The sequence below is a fragment of the Zonotrichia leucophrys genome, chromosome 2 (genome assembly GCF_028769735.1).
Source record: "Zonotrichia leucophrys gambelii isolate GWCS_2022_RI chromosome 2, RI_Zleu_2.0, whole genome shotgun sequence".
NCBI classification, from domain to species: Eukaryota; Metazoa; Chordata; class Aves; order Passeriformes; family Passerellidae; genus Zonotrichia; species Zonotrichia leucophrys.
In genome coordinates this window covers 104081719-104102550 of record NC_088171.1, presented here as the reverse complement: position 1 = coordinate 104102550, position 20832 = coordinate 104081719, and the positions used below count along the sequence as shown (strand labels likewise).

Sequence of the window (20832 nt, the reverse complement as noted above, 5' to 3'; positions counted from 1 at the left end):
TGCTTACATGTTGTCTTTGATAGTTTGGTTAATTTCATTTTTTTTTCCAGAGCAGAAGCTAGCAGAGAAGTAGAGGCTGTCCACTGCCTTAAATTTTTTTTCTTTCAAGGGAGGGAAACCATCTTGAAGAAGCATTTTGATAAAACATGAACAATTCCTTCTCACCATCCTTCACAGCAGTCCAACTGTAAAGCTGGATCAAATAACACTTTCCTGAAATAAAAATCAGCTCATAAAAAGAACCTTATCTTTCTACTATCCAGCTGCTCACTCTTGAAAAGAGAAATAGAAGATAAAAATGCAATTCCATTTCCAAAATGTGGGTAAGAGGAAAAGATTAGCTTGACAGTCTTTAGACTATTCTAGGACAGTATCTGTTTCTGAAGATGCACAGTGTAGACCCCAGCCTCCCCTAGAACTCCAATGATGGACACTGTGCCTCAGCAGCAGGGCTGGAAGTGGAGCCTGGTGGGGTAAAGAAAGACAACACAATGCAGAGGACTCTGCACTTGATCCAAATTCCAAATTATGAGAAATAAGCCCATCTGTAATAGTAATTACTGCCAACACCTTCCACAGAACAGTTAAGTGGAAAATATCACAGCAAGTGAAATAATTGTTTGTTATTTCTATGTCTTTACACTGAGAATTCATGCAGATACTTTTGTGATAAAAGCCCTTACAAACAAATGTGAAGTCATGTGATCTCTGATATACTCAGAGTAAGATATACATGTGATAGAGACAGAGATATACATGTGATCTCTGATATACTCAGATCTATCAGGATAAAGAAAATTATCCTGAGTACCCTGAGTTGGAAAAAAGTCACTGCTTCATTGAATTCAGATACTGTGACAAGAAGAGATTGCATGAACAATTGCTCTTTGAATGATCAGAGTTTATGTCCTGAGAGTTTATGTCCTGGACCACAGACAAATTAAATTACAAGCAAGTTGATAAATCTGTTTAACATTTAGTGAGTTATAGAAAGCAACAAAGAAGCATCCTGACAATGAAATTAAATGATCAGGGTTGTCCAATGTTGTTGTGAATTTGCAGCTTTCATCTTATTTTGTGCCTTTCCAATCGTTCTAACACAGGACACCAGCCTTTTGGTGCAATAATGAGAAATGCACCTGGAAATAGCAGATGCACAGAGTAACTCTACAACTCACTAACAGAGTGGAACTCTGCTGCTGTTAATATATATTTATATTGCAGGACAGACAAAGGGCTTCAATTGGGTTCTGTGTCCCATTGTGCTGTGCATTGTGGAAACACAAAAGGGAACAAAGTCCAAGCCCCAAAGGGCTCGCAGTGTAAAAAGATAAGTGATATAGCGAAGAGAAAAGCAAGGGGATGCATTCAAAATAGACTGACTTTTTAAATACCTACATGCATTTGTCATCCCTTCAAGCTGCCAAGAGAGAAGAATAATCCTGACCTGCTTCCTCAAATCTACTGTACTCTATTTGAATATTACTTCCAATGTTAACTGATGCCTGGTTAAGATTCTCGTTTAAAAAAAAAAAACAGTTTTAAACTAATTATATTTCCCTTGATTTTACAATGGCATGCAATTAGAAAGAATAAAACAAAATTAAGTGAAAATTGATACAAAATGGGAAACACAGTGAGAAGTAGTGATTCTAAGTGAGAATTTAGTTATTCTTGCCCTTGACAATTGTTGGACATATTTTCATACAGACACAGATAATGTCCTCTAATTCCACTTGAGGAGTCTATTCCTGTCAGTTAAACATTATCTAAAGGTCCCTATGGAGGTGTTCGTTTAAAGCTGATGCTGGCACAGTTTTTCACTCTTTTCTAGCCATCTGGTCACATACTGAACTGTCAGCTATTTTATCTAAACCCAAGAGAAGGCTGAAGGAGTAAACAAAAATACCAAAAAGAAAAATCTCAGGGTTCAAAGTAACCACAACACTTAAGCCTAAAGTTATGATTTCTTCTTACTCACAAAATTCACATAAAATATACTTAATAAAAAACCCACAAAAGCTCAAAAGGTTGCAACCTGAGGCTATTTTGAAACCCCTCTCCCTCCCCAGCCCATACGCAGAGCTGTAAACACACTGAGCATTTGTATTGCCCCCTCTCCCCCACCCCACTCTCCTAAACAACTGATAGAAAATATACATTTCCATTCCTTTACATTTAAGACTTAGCATCCCAGAGTCTGGTAATCAAAATTATTTTGCACGACACTCCATAAAATGTTTTAAGATCAATTTTTAAATGCTGATGCCTACGCTTTCTCTGCATACTGACTTAAACAACAGAATGTGGAAGCTGACTGTCTCATTAAAGCACCCATATGAGAGAACCTGCTACAGTTCTATACAAATAGAAAAGAATCCACTACATTAAAATGAAACCGAATCATCTTAGCAAACCTCTTTTTTCCTCATGGTCTTCTCTCTTCTCTGTGCAACGTTGTTCCATCTTACACACACACTTAGATGTGCCATAAGTGCTTCTTTTAAAGTGCATAAAAGCTATCCACAGCTCTCCTAAGAATGAAACAGTTTTAATATTTTCTGATCCATGTTCCTGCCACAAACATTCACCGGCAGTATGATAGCTCCAAGAGGAGACATCTGATTCTTGACATTTAAAGATACAATACTGGTGAAAAATAGTGACGCTGTATTAACTGCAAACAGCTTGTGAGGGAGTAGGTGATGTACTCCTAAAATGTATAATCAGAACAAGCAATAATTTCAACCTTTTGATTTTTTTATTTTTGACTCAGAGCCATAAAAAAGAGGAATAGCCTGATAAACAAATCTGGACACGTTACAATAACTGTTTTAAGAGAATTTATATTCTATCGCAAAAAGAAAAGTAGGCTGCTTTCCTGCTGGAGAAAGTATTGAGGTAGTTTCTCAAAAGGGTCTCAAAAGCTTTCTTAAAAAATGAGCACTAAATGAAAGCAAAATTGAAATTACAGAAATCAAAGAATTTGTATCCTGGTAACATTCAGTTAATTGACATTGCAATGCTAAATGAAAGCACTAAAACATCCAATTCCCCATACCCCTACTGTGACAGCCTTATAAATTCAAAAGGTACACAGAAAGGTCTTATTTTTCCCACATGAAAAAAAAAATTAATCCTGTTCTAACATGAACCATTACTTTGAAATACTGAATTCTGGACCAAAAAAAAAAACCAAAAATGCTGATATATTTTTAATTTTAGTAGTAGAACCCCTTGTTTGGTGATCAGTGACCTCTGGGGAAAGTTGGGACATCAGAGCAAACCTCCATCCCCCACAAACACCTGAGACAAGGCAGAGCACAGTTAACAGCAACCAGTTCTCCACACTGTACCTGGAGGTACTGACATGACCGTTCCTGCTGGCACGTCTCTGCCTTCACCACTGTCTGGTCCATGTTAACTGATGCTTTCTGGTAAACTTCACGGGCTCTGCTCACGGTTAATGTAGAGGACCAAGAGCTTTTCTTCATTAACTGGGAGTCCAAATTCACAGGCAGGTTTGCACAGGTAGAGCATTTGACATCATTATTGCTTCTGGAGGACTTCACAGTATGCTCGCTAATAGTGTTATAGGCTTCCATAAAGTATTGGGAAGAAGAGCGATCGGGGCATCTTCCCATGGTCATGACCCCACTGGGACCATGATAAATGCAAACATCATTGTCCAAGTTGTCATCTGAACTCCACCATCCTGATGCATTGGATCTGGGCTTACCTTCTGATCGCCTTTCCTTACTCTTGCTGCGCTTCCCATACCTCATCGTCTGTGACTCCTCCGGGCTCGCTTTCCCCCCATTGACGCTCCCCTTGGATGGTCCTTCCAGCGAGTGGGACTTGGTGAAGAGTTTTTGGACAGAGTGAACCAGGTGCCGAATCCTGCCCGGGCTGTCGCTGCGGTGCTCCATGGCAGTTCTCTTGTACTGCAGAGTGTGGTAGCCATCCCGATTCAGGGGCAGCTGCCGCTCAAACTGGTCCAAGAGGTTGGCAGGAATGCGGTTGGTCTTGTTGGCAGTTCCGTGGGGAACCAGAGCACACTCGTCCTTGAGTTCGTGGTGGGAGCTGTAATGCCTCCGGGGAAACGTGCTGCTGGCAATCTGATCATTGTAGGGCACCATGCACTCGGCCTGGAAAGAGTTCCTTTGAGTGTAGTAAGGGTGGTCTGCGGGGTGGGGCTCCACTGGGTTTAACAAGTATGGCTTCCTGTCCTGGTGGTGGGGCAGGCTGTCACACGCAGGGTCACAGGCAACCCCGTGGTGGTGACTGCGGCTGCCGGATAATCCCTTCATCCTTGGTGGAAAACGAGTCCCAAAGTCATCTAATACGTATGGCTGTGCGACAGGCAGAACTCAGAGAAAGGCCTGAAAGAAAGAAATATTACAGAACACATAAGATATTTGAGCTGAGAGAATAAACAGCATGTGCACACTTAACATTCTTTGTTTCTTGTCGCAGACATCTTTTATGAAAAATCCTTTCCTTAGGATTTTTCCTCCTGAGAAGCTCAGGAACAAAATGCAAACATTGATTATCTGCTGCTGTGGAATGCAACAGGTGGATCTTTGATTTGCCCATGCTGGATGTTTCTAATTAATGGCCAATCACAGCCCAGCTGGCTCAGACAGAGAGTCTAAGACAGAACTTTTGTTATCACTCCTTATTATTCTATTCTTATCTAACCTTCTGATGAAATCCTTTCTTCTATTTAGTATACTTTTAATGTAATATATATAATAAAATAATAAATCAAGCCTTCTGAAACATGGAGTCAAGTCCTTGTCTCTTCCCTTAACCTAAGACTGCTGTGAACGCCATCACAGTTTCTTATTGCAAAAATAACTGAAATAAACGTTCTCAGACTCTTTTTATCCTTTAATCTTTCCCACATCCAGCATGGTAATAAGGATACCTAAGCAGTACACAAGAAAAATTCTTTTGTTCCATTAGCTGCAAACAGACACAAGGCAATGTTTCCAATATGAAAAGCAAGATAGGTATTGCCACCTCTACTCTAAAACCTCAGTCCTGAAAATATTAATGGACAGGGACCTCCCAGGATTCCTTAAATGCCCATCTGCATGTTCTCAAGGCCAAATGGACACATTAAAAAAGATATTTTCTTTAATTTCACACTTTCTGGGCTTCTTTGGGCCAAACTCAAATCATGGCACAATTAATGGGAAACCTTTTGCTTCAATGAATATTTTTAATCCATCTCCTTTTACTCAATCTCCTATTTTTACTCAATCTCCATGTCATCTGCCTGGACTGTAATCATCTCAAGGCAACAACAAGACATTATTTCCATAAGTTCTTTTCAAATTAAGAGTAAAATAACAATAAATTACACTAACTGTCAAAACAAAGCCAAACCAACTATTTAACATCCTATATATCTGTAGGGTTTGTATTTACTATTTTCTGGCTCCTACTCACTAAAAAAAACCCCCATCTTATTCTGCTGATGCATGGCTTGATTTATTTCTCAATAATTTTTCATTATTCTAAACAGTGTTCATATATCCCTACATATTCCTACCATTAAAAGAACTGGGATAACCAAACCTTGCACACAACAATGACAGTTAATAACAATAACACTTAATTCTTGATTGCAGTTATTTGTCTGAAGTGACTCGCAATGCTGTAGAATATGGATTACAGCAAATTGAAAATGGAAATCTTCATCCCAAGTGATATAATGACCACTCTGTTTGAGGCCAGATGTCCTCATTTCAGCCCTCAACTCTAGCAAAAGTCTGGATGCAACCTATGAGCTACCAGTGTGTAAATGATGAGGTTTCAGGTGTGGCAAAGCAGTCTCATGGTGCCATCTGAGAAGCTGAAGGGCAGAGGACTCCCTAGAGGATGCTTTCTTATACTGCACTGAAATAGGAGTCACTCAGCTACTTTACTAATTTCTGGCATGGCTAATCACATAAATACTGCTGTAAATGTAGCTCTTGACATCTTGGAGTAAGGACAAACATGCATAGCAAACAGGTTTCCACTCTGCTCCTCCAGCACTCTCTCAGCTAAAGTTCATGTTTTAACAGGTTGGAGACATTGTACCCACTGGCAAATTGGTGACAATGAAGTTTTCTAAAATAGCATTAAGGTAATGTCAGTCTAGAAAAGCATGCTCCACACTTCATCAGAATTTATTTTATATTTTCTTCTGAACCTGCAGCAAGCTAAAGAGGAGGTTTTTTTTTCAGTATGCTTCAAAGCTAATCTGGATGTCCTGCATGTTATTCCCCCTCACTGGATCCCTGCAATGCAGAAAATGTTCCTTCTCAGGAGACCTTGAATTAAAAAAAAAGTTTTCAAAACACCACAAAAGGCTCTTGAAATATTCCAAATGGACAAGCTGACTGATTTACCTAAAGGGGAGAATGGCTAAAGGCACCTTTAAAAGTATGAAAATAATATATTTAGGGAGCTGTACTTGTCAATTACTTGTCAATTATACTGTAGTGCCAATCCTAAGCACTTCTAAGGAGAATTTTACATTCCTCCCATAGTTTTAAAAATATGATCTACTAGTCTGTGTAACTGAGAAACATCCAAAGGGATGTAGTAGTAGATTAATTAGTTAGGTAACTGAACATGTGACTTGAACAAAGATACCCCATCAAGCAGAGTACTTCTAAAGGATACAGAGACAAAATAAAAAATAGTTCAGTCTTTGCTATCTATGAATATCTTTTACACATCAAGGCTTAGGAAAACAAAATTTCAGCCAGTTTTTTTTTTTACTCAATTCCATAAATCCATTTGCAATCATGCAATAGTCCTTACAATGATGGATGAATTCTCTTAAGGCTAAAAATAGACTGGTGTGCTATATAAGATAAAAAAAAAAAATACACCTTGCCTCAAAGATAGGAGAAAGATATGAAAGAGTACAACTAACTGGGACATGCCCTAAACCAGCAATTTATTTCCATTTGTTCCCTATCAGAATGGCTATGAAATTTTCATATACTGTCGAAAAAAGAGTATATGTAGGCAAAGAACCAAAAGGACCAATAATTTACAGCATAGTGAAGTCATGACAGGCACAGGACATGTAACGAAATTATCAAGAAAATGTAGCCTTAATATACTGATACAGAAAATGGTTGGGATCAGGAAACCCTTGATCTGGCTTACAGACTGGGACAGAATATTGTGGAGAACCTTGAAACTAAAAACAAGCTTAAAAGATGAAGCCATGTTTTGACCAATGAGAACAGCCATGTTACCAGCTGTGTTTTGGATGGACTGGCAATATGGATGCTAAGGAGGATGTGCAAAAAGTGGTAAAAAGTGAAAAAGCTTCTGAAAAGTGACATTTGTCTGTATAGAGAGAAAACGACAGGCTTTCAAAAAAAATTGTGGAGGAAGATTGGCTAAGCACTGCTATATGAGCTTGGATGGCAAGTAGGATGGAAATGTTTAGGAGGAAAAAATGCATGTATTTTGAGTCTGAGCTGTCAATGGATCTTTTATGAGGAAATACTGGAGAAAAGAGCAGAAGATAGATAGGATGATCTGCCCAAAAGGAATCAGATGAACAGATAAGGAGAATATCAGAGAAAATGCTTGTGAAAGCAAAAGATCATAGAGTTATGAAAAATCAGATTTAAAAGAGGAGGAAAAAAAGAAGAAACAAACAAAGAAGCAAAAACCAGAGAGTGATATAAAAATCAAACCAAAACCAAAAGAGAAAAACCAACCTAACAAAAGGAGTGCAACAAAAAGAAGTGGTAGTAATTTATTCCCAACTCCTAGACTACTGGATGCATTAAGAAAGGGGTTTTTTTTCTAGTGAAACAGCACTGAAATATTTAGTTCGTCATGAAAATTGTGATAAAAAGTCCCACATAAGCCTTTACTAGAATATAGCTTCATTTTACCTTAACTCTATTACTGCTGCCACCGCATTGAAAGTGCAATGAATTAGAGAAAAACCCAATTATGAACCATACTGCACCTTCCAGGAAGGGAAGAATAAGTATACTATGCCCACCACTGAAGAAAGAAGTGTTGCTTTTCTTACATATTCAGTGGACAATTCTTCTGCACAGAATCACTCCAAACACAAAATCCCTCTCACACCTCAATCCCATTTTAATATGTTAATATATGTCTAGAAAAAATGTCTATCCTACAGTCTCTGATTTCATCAGTATTTTTCAAAGAATATGCATCATATTCCATAATTGTGTTGTCTGAACCTATACATCAATATTTAGTGCAATTAGCAGCTGGAGACAGGGCTATCTGTTCATGGCATGAGTAGATGATAGGAAACCAATTAAGTCCTTCATTTTATTGGTATTTTTTTGGCCAAAACAGGAACACTTAATTATTCATGAAATAGGGCAAGACAATTGATGAACACATTAATAAACAGTGCAAATAGCAATTCTATAGATAGCAGACCAAAACTACTTGATGGCATAGGAATAAAGGAGATATTAAAGAGGTACAGCATTGTAAGGAGGAAGAATGCTTACTACTTTCAACATTCGTGTTACATTTGCTTTTGTTTTCTTGAGGATGCCCTTGGTAAGAACAATACAAATATATTCATCCTTGTCCCCAATGTGGTGTCCCTAATGCATAACAATTCCTGGAATAATCTAGTAGCTAGAAAAATGCCTATTTAAATCTATGTAATTAAAATGAAAATGAATGCCAAATAACAAAATCTGAACAGAAATCACCTTAGTTTTTTACAAATTTCATTTAACTATAGTCTACTCATGTGTTCCAAATTTACTCATAAAACACATCTTTGAGAAACATATTCTTTCCCTTAGGTATATGTTCAACCTTCTGTCTTAGAAAAGATTTACTGAAATGTCCCTGAGCCCCTCTGGCTTCGTTCAACAAGACTGCAGAATGCAGAATATGCTGGGGCAGAGGAAGGACTCCTCTTCTTGAGCAGCAGTATTCCCTGTCTCCCTGTGCCACTTAAGTGGGGGAAGAGGTAGAGCTCAGGAAGGAGGAAGGGGTGGGAGGATGGTGTTTTATTTCTCACTATCCTGTTCTGAATTTGACTGGTAACAAATTCAGTTAGGTTCCCTGAGCTGAATCTGTTTTCACTGTTACTCATGATGGTAATTGGTTTGTGAACTCCCTCTGTCCTTATCTCAGCTCCTGGGGCTTTTTTCTTTCTCTCCCCAGTCCAGGCATGGAGGGGAGTGATAGAACAACTCTGGTGGGCACCTGACATCCTGCCAGGGTCAACACCCCACAGGCTGATGGATCTGTGCTTGCCTGGGTCCTCCTTCTTGCCCCTTTTTGAAGGCAGGGATAACGTTTGCTTTCCTCCAGTCCTCAGGTACCTCTCCTGACGGCCATGACCTTTCAAGAAGATTGAGAGTGGTCTAAAAATGATGTCCACTGGTTCCTTCAATGCTCCTGGGTGCATCGCACCCCATCAGGGCCCATGAGCTTCTGGATGTCAAGTTTGACTCCATGGTCTCAAACTCAATCCTCCTCAACCATGGGGAAGTCTTCTTTTCTCCAACAGAGAAGTCACCAACAGAGACACCCTAATTAGGCATAATCAGGGCCACAGCACCTTGAGTCTAATATCTTTGTCTGTTGAGAGACCAAGGAGTGAGGGATGTTGATTTTTTTTATTGTTTGGTGAGTGTGGTTCTTCTAAGATACCATTCCAAAAGTCAGATGACACTTCTGAATCATCAGGTGTCTGCCAGGTCCAGAAATTGAAGCACTGGGACAGAGATGGAAGGCAATGTAAACACTTAATGTGTTTATGTGCATGTTCAGCTCTGAGTGAGGAGGGCATTTAATCATGTGCACAAATTGAAGCAATGATGATTCTTAGCAGTACTGTTTATAGTTTTGCTCTCATTTTATGCTCTGTGGTAAACAAAGATAGCTTCTGATTTCCATACTAAACTCCCAAGGTTCTCAGAATTTGCTTATTTATTTAATCCCACACTATGGAATGTTGTCAGTGAAATTCCTTTCCCCAGTTCTCAAAATTTATGAACAAATGGAAAATATGATTATGGTAAGAAACTTCCACATGTTCCTCATGCAAAACATTGCTTTTTTGCAAAGGTCTTGATATTTTGCAGCCATTATGTGGGGCCTTTTTGTCACATTGCATCACCTTAATGAAAATCTAGACATCAATAAAAGGATACATATTCTAAAATTCATCTATCCACGTATTTTATTAAAGGTGTTCAAAAGAAAATGAGGTCTCAAATTATCTCCCTAATACATTTTGGCATGTAATATGAACAATTCAGTGCCTTGGGTAAAACTCTCAAGAGAACATCTAATTTTTTCTTCTGTGTCAGCAATCACACCAGGCAAGTGATATTTACAATATAATTTAATCTTGAACAGTGGACAGGGAGTCATAAAGAGAAATATATTGGCCAGTCAACCCATTCCAAGTGCACGGGGAGATCAATAAGTGGGAGTAACTGAGGAAAAAAAAGCATAATTAAGCTTTAGCAGATTAGCAGATCTTGAGGAGGCCCTTGTGAATGGTATGCATATCAGAAAAAAAACAAGAAGAGAGGCATCCCACCAATGGCATCATAAAAATTGGTGGGGTTTTTTTTCTGTCTGCATCCAACAATTTTTAGTTTGCATATATTTGTGGTATCAGGTATCATATTTAAATTTGACTACTGTTTCCATCCATGTGCTTTTGGTGAAAAACTGTGCTGGTCAGTACCAGGACAGTATGTGCCTAAAAATTTTGGGCTTGGCTTTACTTTCTTCATCTCTGCGGCTAAAAGCAAGTTGATTCGCCACTAGAAGTGTCATAAAGTCTGTAGTCACTAAGGTAACCTAACACATAATTAACCTCTGAGTCATATCTAAATACACACTAAAGTCTGCAAGATTCTAACAGTATCTGTCAGCAAAATTTTGACACAAAGAGACTGACTTTTTCAATCCTCTCAGGAGCATGGCTGGCAATACGCAGGATTGCATGGAAAGATCTTGACTCTACAAAAAGAAGTACTAAACTGTGATTGTCTGCTCTTCCACTCTCCTGATTTGCACACAAATTAAGAATCAACGTTTAAAAAATTCTGATCTGCTTCAGTGAGTAATAATATATAGTGCAATTAGACTACTCATTACTTTCCTGTGGTGTAGGACAGAGTCTGACTCGATAAGGTACAGCACATCAGCTGGAGAGCCTGTTGTGAATTCAGAACTGCCAATGGACATTTTCTTCTCCCAGAAAGAAAACAAACAGGATATTACGTCTGTATAATGTGCAAATAAAATAATACATTAAATTGAATCATTTAATAAATGTCATATAGGCAGTGTTGAAGCATATACCTCATACCCAAATTTAGATGTTGCATTTTAACCTCCTCAGTCTGGGGATAATGAGCTTTATGACCTTAATATTCTTTTTTAAAGGAGAATTTGCAATGCATTTCCAGAATGCTTTGTCTGGGGAAAAAGCAAAAGGGAATGAAAAGGAAGATACACCAAAACTGGGAATCAGGTTAACATGTACTTACCTGGGCTGCTCTCTTTTAAGTACCTTATTATTGCACCTAAGTTTGCAACACTATTTTGCTTACTTTCTTCAGAAGAAGTCTTAAAATGAAAGGATTACAGTCACTAATTTCTATCAATTGCAAATAATCAATATGATATGGGTGTCTTCTACTGCCTCTGGATAACAAAAGGAAGCAGGAATAAGGGACAGGTCAGACATTCCTACAGCACTGGCATCTGATAGAGTGGGTATCACAGTGGCATAAAACATACACCATTAAATGACTAATACAGATACAGAGATATCAGGTATGTATCTAGATTCCTGCAAGCCAGTCAGTTATGAATGTCAAAGGTTTATTTTTTCTAGTAGGAATGAGGTGATCAGCAGATAAAACCTAAAAATTAACTGTGTACTTTTCCTGTCAAAGGCAGATAAATTCATGGCCTTCAATGTGTCTTTCACATAGTGAATATGGACATTTTTGTACTAAAATAAGCTCTTGATCCTCATTGCAAGGAAACCAGCATGTCTCAGTCTAGGAGCCACTATAGCTACTAGTGACTGACAGGGATCTAATGGAAGCTGCTAATCAGGGCTTGCACCAACATTACACAAATCCCATCTGCACAGGTCATTAACTCATTTTCTACCAGTTTTTAAGTGTTTTGCAATTCTGTAACATGGCACTGTGACAGGAGTCACAGTTAAATTATTGCCTGAGATACAGGTTTTCATACTCTCCAGAACTTTTCTACACATACATTGAAAGAACAATATTCACTGTAAAGCCAGGGAACTGACATTACTCCAATGCACTACACTCCATTCAAGACACCTGAGAATCCATACTTTGACTTCTATGATGGCAGTGACAGTGTGATTGCATAATTACATGACTTTGCTGGTCTTGAACAGCAAATCTCATGATTCAAACTGTCTCTAAGCTTTTTATTCCTTGCTATTTAGAGATCAAGTGAAACACCACGTAAAATATTTTTTGCTCCATGAAAAATCACTCAACTCAATTTAATAAAACATAGTTTTACAAGACTCTGTCTACAGCCTTGGACTTACACACCCAGACCTCATTTAGCAGAAATAGTGATGATTTCGTTGAGAAAATATTCTTCCAAGTACACTATAATATTTTAAGTCCAAGCAAAAGTGGAGGCTGCAAAAACATACAAGCACCAGAATCCCTATACTTGCAGGTGGTCTCCTATCTTGGCTTTCAGTCCATTGCTCTGTTTGTATGGTGCCTTCCCTGAACATCTGCTGTCAGCCCAGAAACTAATGAAAAAGCATCTTAGTGGAGAAACTCCACGGAAATGCTACAAAAGCTCTGTGAACACCAAGGGTAAGAGTTGTGAAGACACTGCTTTTCACAGAATGACAATACAGGCCATATTAATCACCACACCAGCCCACTGGTGACCCCCACCTGCCCACCAGAAAGAACCTGCAAAGCCTCAGAGAAACTGTCCCACATCATAACTATGAGTAAGAACACCCTGGAAAGTTCACTTCATAGTCATTTTGGTATTATGGAGCTTTGTAACAACAAATGTCACCATTATGATCACCCTGCTTGTCATGGATATGTTCCAAGCTCTGTGTGCCCAAGCCAGGTTTCTCCAGTGAGGCAGTAGGGAAAGAGGAGAGGCACACAATGCCAAGAATGTTCTGCTCATATGCAAGACCAGCTAACTCCTACATGGGAGAAAACTGACTCCTGGGAGGAACAAGAAAAAGCCCTCTCTGAAGGTGTAAGATAAAAGAGCTCAGCCAGCAGGGCAGAAAACTCACTGGGTTGTAGAAAACAGTCATGCTTAGATCAAAACTTAATCTTTTTCATTTCAACCTGTTCCTCTCAGCTCAATCTAAAAGTAAAACCCAGTAATTGTGAGCTCAGGCACTGAATATGAAGCACCTGATTAAAAGGCAGACAGTAACAGGATTCTTTATTCCCTAAAACATGGCTATAGTACTGAACTTCATGAATTTAAGGCTTAAAAAGGCCCTCAAACAATGAAAAACTGAACCAAATACATTAGCTGTGGTATAGAAATGTAACTGCGTTAACTGCCTTATCTTTGATGGCTACAGTAACTGATCAATATTTCTTATTACACAGTAAATGAAATGGAAATACTTTCCAGTTTTATAGCAATGCTATGAAATATAGTTAGATTTGGCAGAACTCTTAAGCTGCTTGCTCAAATCAACTTGTCTCATTTCACCTCTAGTGGCATAAAAAATAGTAAGAAACCTTAAAATCTTCTTTTCAGAGGGAAATATTTACCACAAATATTTTCTCAAGCAATTTTAGTTATGAAGAAATTGAAACAACAAATATTTTTAGGGAGAATATTTTTCACAGAATTCCACAAAATGATTCTGAGCTATGAGAAACAAATCTTAATGTATGAAAACTGAAAAAAATTACTGGTACTTTCAAAAAGCTGCTTATCAAGTATGTCATAGAGTAAAATGTGACAGCAAAAGGAAGAGAAAGTCTATGGGCAAAATGTTTTTCTGCAGGCATGGCACAAGATAGTGGCTGCATCCCCTCTGGGAGACAATTCTACTCTTGAACAGAGGATACAACTTCTCTTCTTCTGCTTTAAGCCTTCATTCAGTTCCACCTAAAACACCAAACCACCAGCTACATTTAATCTATTTATTTGCAACAGCAATGATTTAGAAGTTTTACAAAACTCCTGTAACAGTAAATTTTATTTTTGGATATGATTCTGATTGTAAACATAAAAAAATAAAAAAGAATATCTCAGACTTTTCTGGTATTATTTATGCTCATGGAATTTGCTACTATTGTATTCATGTTTCTTTTTTTTTTTGGTGCATTTTCCAATAAATAGAACCAATGGTCTGCACATACCTAGAAACAAGTAGATTTAAAGATTAGAGAATACTTTGGAGAAGTTTATCTTGAACTTCTTTTGTTTATGTTTAGTTATGTATACAAATGGCACATGATAAGAATTTGATTGTAGGAACTATGTTTATCCAATAAAGAATCAGAAAAGGATTCTATTAATATACAAGTAAAATCAAAACAAAACTTAATTACTGCATACAAGCTAATGAACCCCTGCAAGCAGGCTAAAAACTATTCAGAGAAATAATGTTTTCTAAACAGTGAACATGGCTTAAACATTTCAGAAATGCCTTTCAGAATGGCTTTTAAATCAGGAAGAGGCAAAAATAACTGAAAAATAATCTGATGAAATGAATTACGATGAATAATAATCTGATGTTGGATGAGCAAATAGGAAAAATGAATAAACCATGTTTATAATCTTGAATTGCACGTCAGCTTTGCAATGCCACAGAATTGAACTGTGACTTCTGTACTTCCACAGTTTGTGACTGATCTTTTATCATTTGATGAAACCACACAGGATTCACTCTGAGGCTTTGACACTGTGAGGAATATGGGGGTGGTACCCCCATAGTAGGTGCCACCTAAAATGCTTGGGCATGAACTTCACATCCATGTTTGTAAGAAAAGCAGATTTGAGGACAATTTCTCTTCACTATGTGCATGCCATACAGAAGCTTATCACAAATCACTGAGCTGAGATACACAAAATGGTAAATGAACATCTTACTCCTGAAGGGTGTTTGACTTCATCAGCACATTAGGCATTTATGCAGTGCATGTTTCACTCTTGGGGGCTCAGAGGGAATACTGGACTCTGTATTTTTTAATATAAAAAATAACTGGACTCTGTTATTTTATACTAGCCTTGTCTGAACTGCACACATTGCTGACATGAAACACAGTAATAAAGAATGGAATTAAAACTTTATATATAGAGAATAAAGAAGTCAAAATCAAGGAAAATATACTCAAGAATATTTTCATTTCACTTGAAATTTGCTGTATTTAGATTTTGAAGTTTTTCTTCATTGATACAGAAAAACTGAAGTGAAGGAGGGAATGAAAGAAAAAGCACAAAAGGAAAAGTAGGAAGTATAAGCTTAATTCCTTTTTTTTTGCATGTTACTATTTCCAGCAATGCCCCAATTGATGTAACTTCAAAGATCTCAATGGAATTGCTCCTGAGACCAACACGAATAGAACAAAATTAACTTAATTTCTGCTTTTAATATTTGATGGTTTAAAGTAATAGGATAGAGTAAGTATTCTCCATAATATTAAGTAGGTGGAATTTTAAAACTATTAATAATGCACTTTAAAAGAGAATATTATTGGTAACTCATTGCTTTATCACACAAAACTACCACAAATGAAATACACTTTAAGAAACTCCTGAAATTTATTTTACATGCAATTGCAAATGTTCATATACTGGAATAACACACCCTTTAAAGTGAAGAGCTTTATCTCTAGGTTCTACTGCAAAGCATCTTGTCATGAGTATTTAAAAAATCCGCAGAAGTAGTACATTTAAGGTTATTTTTAATTAATAGAAGTTCTAATAACCTATAAAAAATCCCTGCAGAGTAATATGCAAATCTGCAATAAATATTTCTATAGCATTGAAAATACTTAGAAAAATGTTTCTTTAGAAGAGTAACACCATAAACTACCATAAGCAGGCCTCCATATATACCAAACTGGTAATATATACAGAACATCTTGTTAATTCCTTGTTGCTTACTCCTCCCAATTCATTCTAATTTAATTTCAAGGTGAAGGGGAAGTGCTTTCTAAAATCTGCTTTAATTTGTCTACTAAATAGACATACTCCCTTAAACCTGAATAAAAAGCACACAGCCTTTTCACTTTATTATGTCTTTCAGCAATTCAACTGAAATTTCATCTTTCCCCTCAAAACATGAGGTTCATCATATGTTAAAAGTCAGCATTATTGTGTAAGTTCAGGAGGAGCCACAGTGGGCTATGCTGTTTATCCTCATACATGTTCTCATGTTTTTCCTCATGAGGCTTATAAAAACCATCCATAACTGCTACTGTGGAGCTACAATTTATTGCTGACATAGAGTACACCTTGTGGAAAGATGGCAAGTCTGATTTTAAAGCTATGAAATAACAGAGTCTGCCTCATTTCCAAGAAAATTGTTCTGGTAATTAGCCACTGATACATAGCTGCAGCTAAATGTGTCCTGTATCCACTTCCAGCTAATAGCTCTGGAGGTTTTTCAATAAACCTTCTCAGAAGCCCTTACCATGAGCCACATTCCCTCCTGCTGCTGTGAGACAGAACTATTTCACACCCTTATATGTCTTAAGCTAAAGTGACTGTGTTTCTCAGTCACATCTGAAGGTAGATTTTCTGGCTTTTAGTAACTCCAGCAGCTCCCTCCCATCTAGCCTTTGGCTACTTTATACATTTCGTATCAGATAGAGTTCTTATCAAGTATGCAATTAAATTGTTAGGCTGTATCAGTAATTGCAGATTTGTTCTGGTGAATTCCTCAGTCTACAAAGAGTTTAACTGAGATTAGACACATTAACCTGTGTTTTCACAAATGTAACTCAGAATCACGCCCAATGTTTCGAGTAAACTAATTTTATTTTCCTTTCATATTTTCAGCCACTACTTTTTAGCAATGTTAAATCTGTACTGCAGAAACAAAACTACACTATCCCCATAAAACAGTAGCTGAATCTAAAATTGCATGTCTACCCTCTCTCTGGGGAAGTTCACAGTAAAGCCAGACTCATTGATGGTTATCTGCTCTGACAGTCAGGCTGACCGCTGCTGAAACAGCAATGTATGTGAGCACTGGCAAAGAAACAGGACACATTGCTCAGAAAAACTGTACTGCTGCAACTGAAATATTCAGTGTACTTTCAGAGTGTACATTTTAAGGCACCAAAGAAGGAGTATTGTAAGATAACCTGGATGGCTGCTTTCAGAAATGTATGATTTCGGTAGTGCTACTTTCCAGCATGAATGAACACTGGTTTCAGTAATATCCATTTTGAAACTATTTGAGCATGAATTTTATTTAAAATTAAAATATTTTAGCTTCTTTTAAAAAACTTCTTTTAGTTTGTAGATGACAACTGCTTGAAGGATATTAGTAAGCTAATTAGTAAACAGAAGATGGAAAAAAACTTGTATACTCTACAAACTCACTGAAATCACACCAGATAAGAACACACGTTTAGATCCAACAAACACAGTTAATCTTTACATGAGTGAATGTAATGGCTTGACCCCGGCTGGATGCCCAAAGCCTCACTAACACTCCCCTCTAGAACTGGACAGGGGAGAGAAAAGAGAATGAAGAGTTCATGGGTTGAGGTAAGGACCAAGAGAGATCACTCATCAAATACTGTCATGGGCAAAACAGACTTGAATTGGGGATAATTGAATTTATCACTAATGAAATCAGAGCAGGAAAATAAGAAGTAAAATAAGATCTTAAAAACACCTTCCCTCTACTCCTCTTTCCTTCCCAGCTCTACCTCATTCCCTCAATGTTGCAGGGAGATGGGGAATGGGGCTTGTGGTCAGTTCTTCACACGTTGCTCCTGATGCTGCTTAGGGAGAGGAGTCCTTCCCATGCTTCAGCGTGGGATCCCTCTCATGGGACAAAGTTCTCCACGATCCTCTCCAACATGAGCCCGTCCCACGGGAAACAGTTCTGCACAAACTGCTGCCACATGAGTCACTTTTCCACAGGGTGCATTTCTGCCATTCCTCAGGCACAGACTGTTCCAGTGTGGGTACTGGGTCAGAAATCCTGCCAAGAGACCTGTTTTAGCATGAGCTCCTCTCTCCATGGCTCAGCAGGCCCTGGCCAGGACCCTGCTCCAGCACAGGCCTCCCATGGGTTCTCAGTCTCCTCTCGGGCATCCACCTGTTCCAGCACTGAGCCGCTCCACGGGCTGGAGGCAGATCTCAGCTTCCCTGTGCTCCTCCATGGGCTGTGGGGACACAGCTGCCTTTCCATGGCCTGCACCACCAGCTGCAGGGGAATCTCTGCTCTGGCTCATCCTTCCCCTCCTTCTCCACTGCCCTTGGTGTCTGCAGCATTGTTCCTCTCACAAATTCTCACCCTGATCTTCTCTGCTTGCAATTACAGCTGTGCAATAACTTCTTTTTCTTCTTAACTATGATATCACAGAGGTGTTATCACCATTTCTGATTGCCTTAGCCTTGACCAGTGGCATGCCTAGCTTTGGAGATGCCAGGGACTGACTGTGCTGGACATGGAGGAAAGTTCCAGCAGCTTCTCACAGAAGCCACCTCTGTAGCCCCCCACGCCGCTACCTGGCCATGCAAACCCAATACATTCCACCCAATACATTCCACCCCTTATCTCTGAAAATCATATATTTCAGAATTATCACTAAAATTCATATTCACCACACAACCTGCCCTTGCATCAACAAACGCAACCAAATTAACAAAACAAAATTCCCCGCACAAAATCCAAAATAAAATCATCACAACACAGGAAAAAAAAAAGGACAATTTGCACAAAATCCAACCCTTGTCCGTGCACCACAATTATGACAAAAAATTCCTCATGATCAATCCACTCTTTGATGTTGCTCACAATTTGGTTTGCCCATTACTTCTCCCAATTACTATCTTTATCTCAAACTCCTCATGACCCCATGTTTTGGCATCAAAACCCCTGTAGAGTGGGTTGACCCTGTATGGATGCCAGACACCTCCAAAGCCTCTCTATTGCTCCCCTTTGCAGCTGGACAGGGGAGAGAAAATGTAATGGTGTTATCAGCACCTTTCTAACTACCAATGCAAAGCACAGCTCTTTGAGAGCTGTCATGGAAAAATTAACTCCATTTCAGCCAGGCCAAATACAGTGAATATGCTGAAAGTTCAAAAGGAATGATCCCACTATTTTTTTTTCATTTTTTCATTATTAGGATAAGTACTTAATTGGCTGATGATAAAGCTGTGTTTAGAAGAGCCTTGCATACTTTGAAAAAGTCATTCTTCTCTTTTCCTAAGTGAAAAGAGACTTGCAGGTCGAGTGCATATGTAGAGAAAGCTCCGAATAAAACTCTGGAAACAGGATGAGGAGGCCTGTGATCTCTTCTTCCCTAAGTGAATAGGAAGAAATCTGCCAGGCTTGTTAAGTCTGTTAACATTGCTTTAGTTCCATAAGACTGTGACTTAAAAGGAAGTTTTTATGGTTTTTATAGAGCAGTTAAGAGTACAATCGCAGATAAAGTGCAACTTTGAAGGCTACAGAAGAGATGGCGCACAGCAACAATAATGATCTGTTAAGCATTTTTTGCCAGGCTTCCTCAATAATAAGGTTTAAACAATCCCCCATCTGTGCACGCCCATTCCTCCACCCACCACCCTACCTCCTGCCCTGCTTCCAATTTAAATTGGCAGGGGTTGAAATACAAGATTTGTATGACCCCTGGAAGTTTTGGGAAGGGAAGCAAATCCCGTTTCCAGTGGGACAAACCATAAAAGAAGCTGAATTTTCTCCAGAAATGAATTATACTTGTACCTTTTCTGACTCCAAATGGCTCAAGGTACCATGGACACAATCCATTGACAGGACCTTGTCAAGCCACACAGTGTTGGAAATAGTGGCATCTGAAGATAAGGAATAAGAGCAAAAGGCACAGAGAGCATCATGCTTCCTCCAAGCTCTCCCTTTTTCTTTCAGTATCCACTGGCCTCCCAAGTACACTGCTTGGGAACCTGGGAAAGCCAAGGAGCTCAGTTGATCCCTTCTCAGTTTTCCTGCAATCAGCCCTCAAGGTCTGCCTGGTGCAGGAACTGCTGTCAGGCTCAGATGTGGAGACCTGATTTGCTCCCATTGGTCCTGCAGTTTGAATCCTCTCAGCTGCCTGAGCACCTTTACTCTTGCAGCAGACCTGGGAAAGTCCATCCATGTGCTCAGGTTGATTTGACCTCAGTTAATTCTCACCTTGGTGGGAAGTGTGAAAAAGAATATTTTTTCTCTTTAGTTTTGAAGAGTGTGTGATTATTTGGACTGAGCACACAGCTATATTTTCTGCCATTTTCTCATAAAATTTTGAACTCAAATCTGATTGAGACAACTATAGTATCTGTAAAGATTATTACATTCTTACAGGTCTCATAAAAATAATAGGAAGTCACACCAGAGCTGAACAAGTGAACAGAAGTTCACTTCTCATAACTTCTTTATTCATGTCCTTTTTATTCCTGCGTCCTGTCTTGCTCAGGGCAAGATCCTGCATATGTGTCAGGGCAATTCCAAGAACAAATACAGGCTGGGTGAAGAATTGATTGTGAGCAGCCCTGAATGGATCATGAAGTGTTGGTTGATGAGAAGCTCAACATGACTCAGCAATGTGCATT

General features: G+C 38.6%; 1 protein-coding gene across 6 annotated transcripts in view; it reads right to left on the bottom strand.

The window, feature by feature from the left end:
* The window catches only part of DLGAP1 (DLG associated protein 1), a 404901-nt gene that overhangs the window by 132801 nt on the left and 251268 nt on the right, over positions 1-20832 (bottom strand). For all 6 annotated transcript variants that reach the window (XM_064705914.1, XM_064705918.1, XM_064705917.1 and 3 more), the window contains one exon: positions 3357-4382. In XM_064705914.1, the coding sequence (XP_064561984.1) occupies positions 3357-4310 (954 nt within the window). In that variant the 5' untranslated portion in view covers positions 4311-4382. The remainder of the gene's footprint in view (positions 1-3356; positions 4383-20832) is intronic.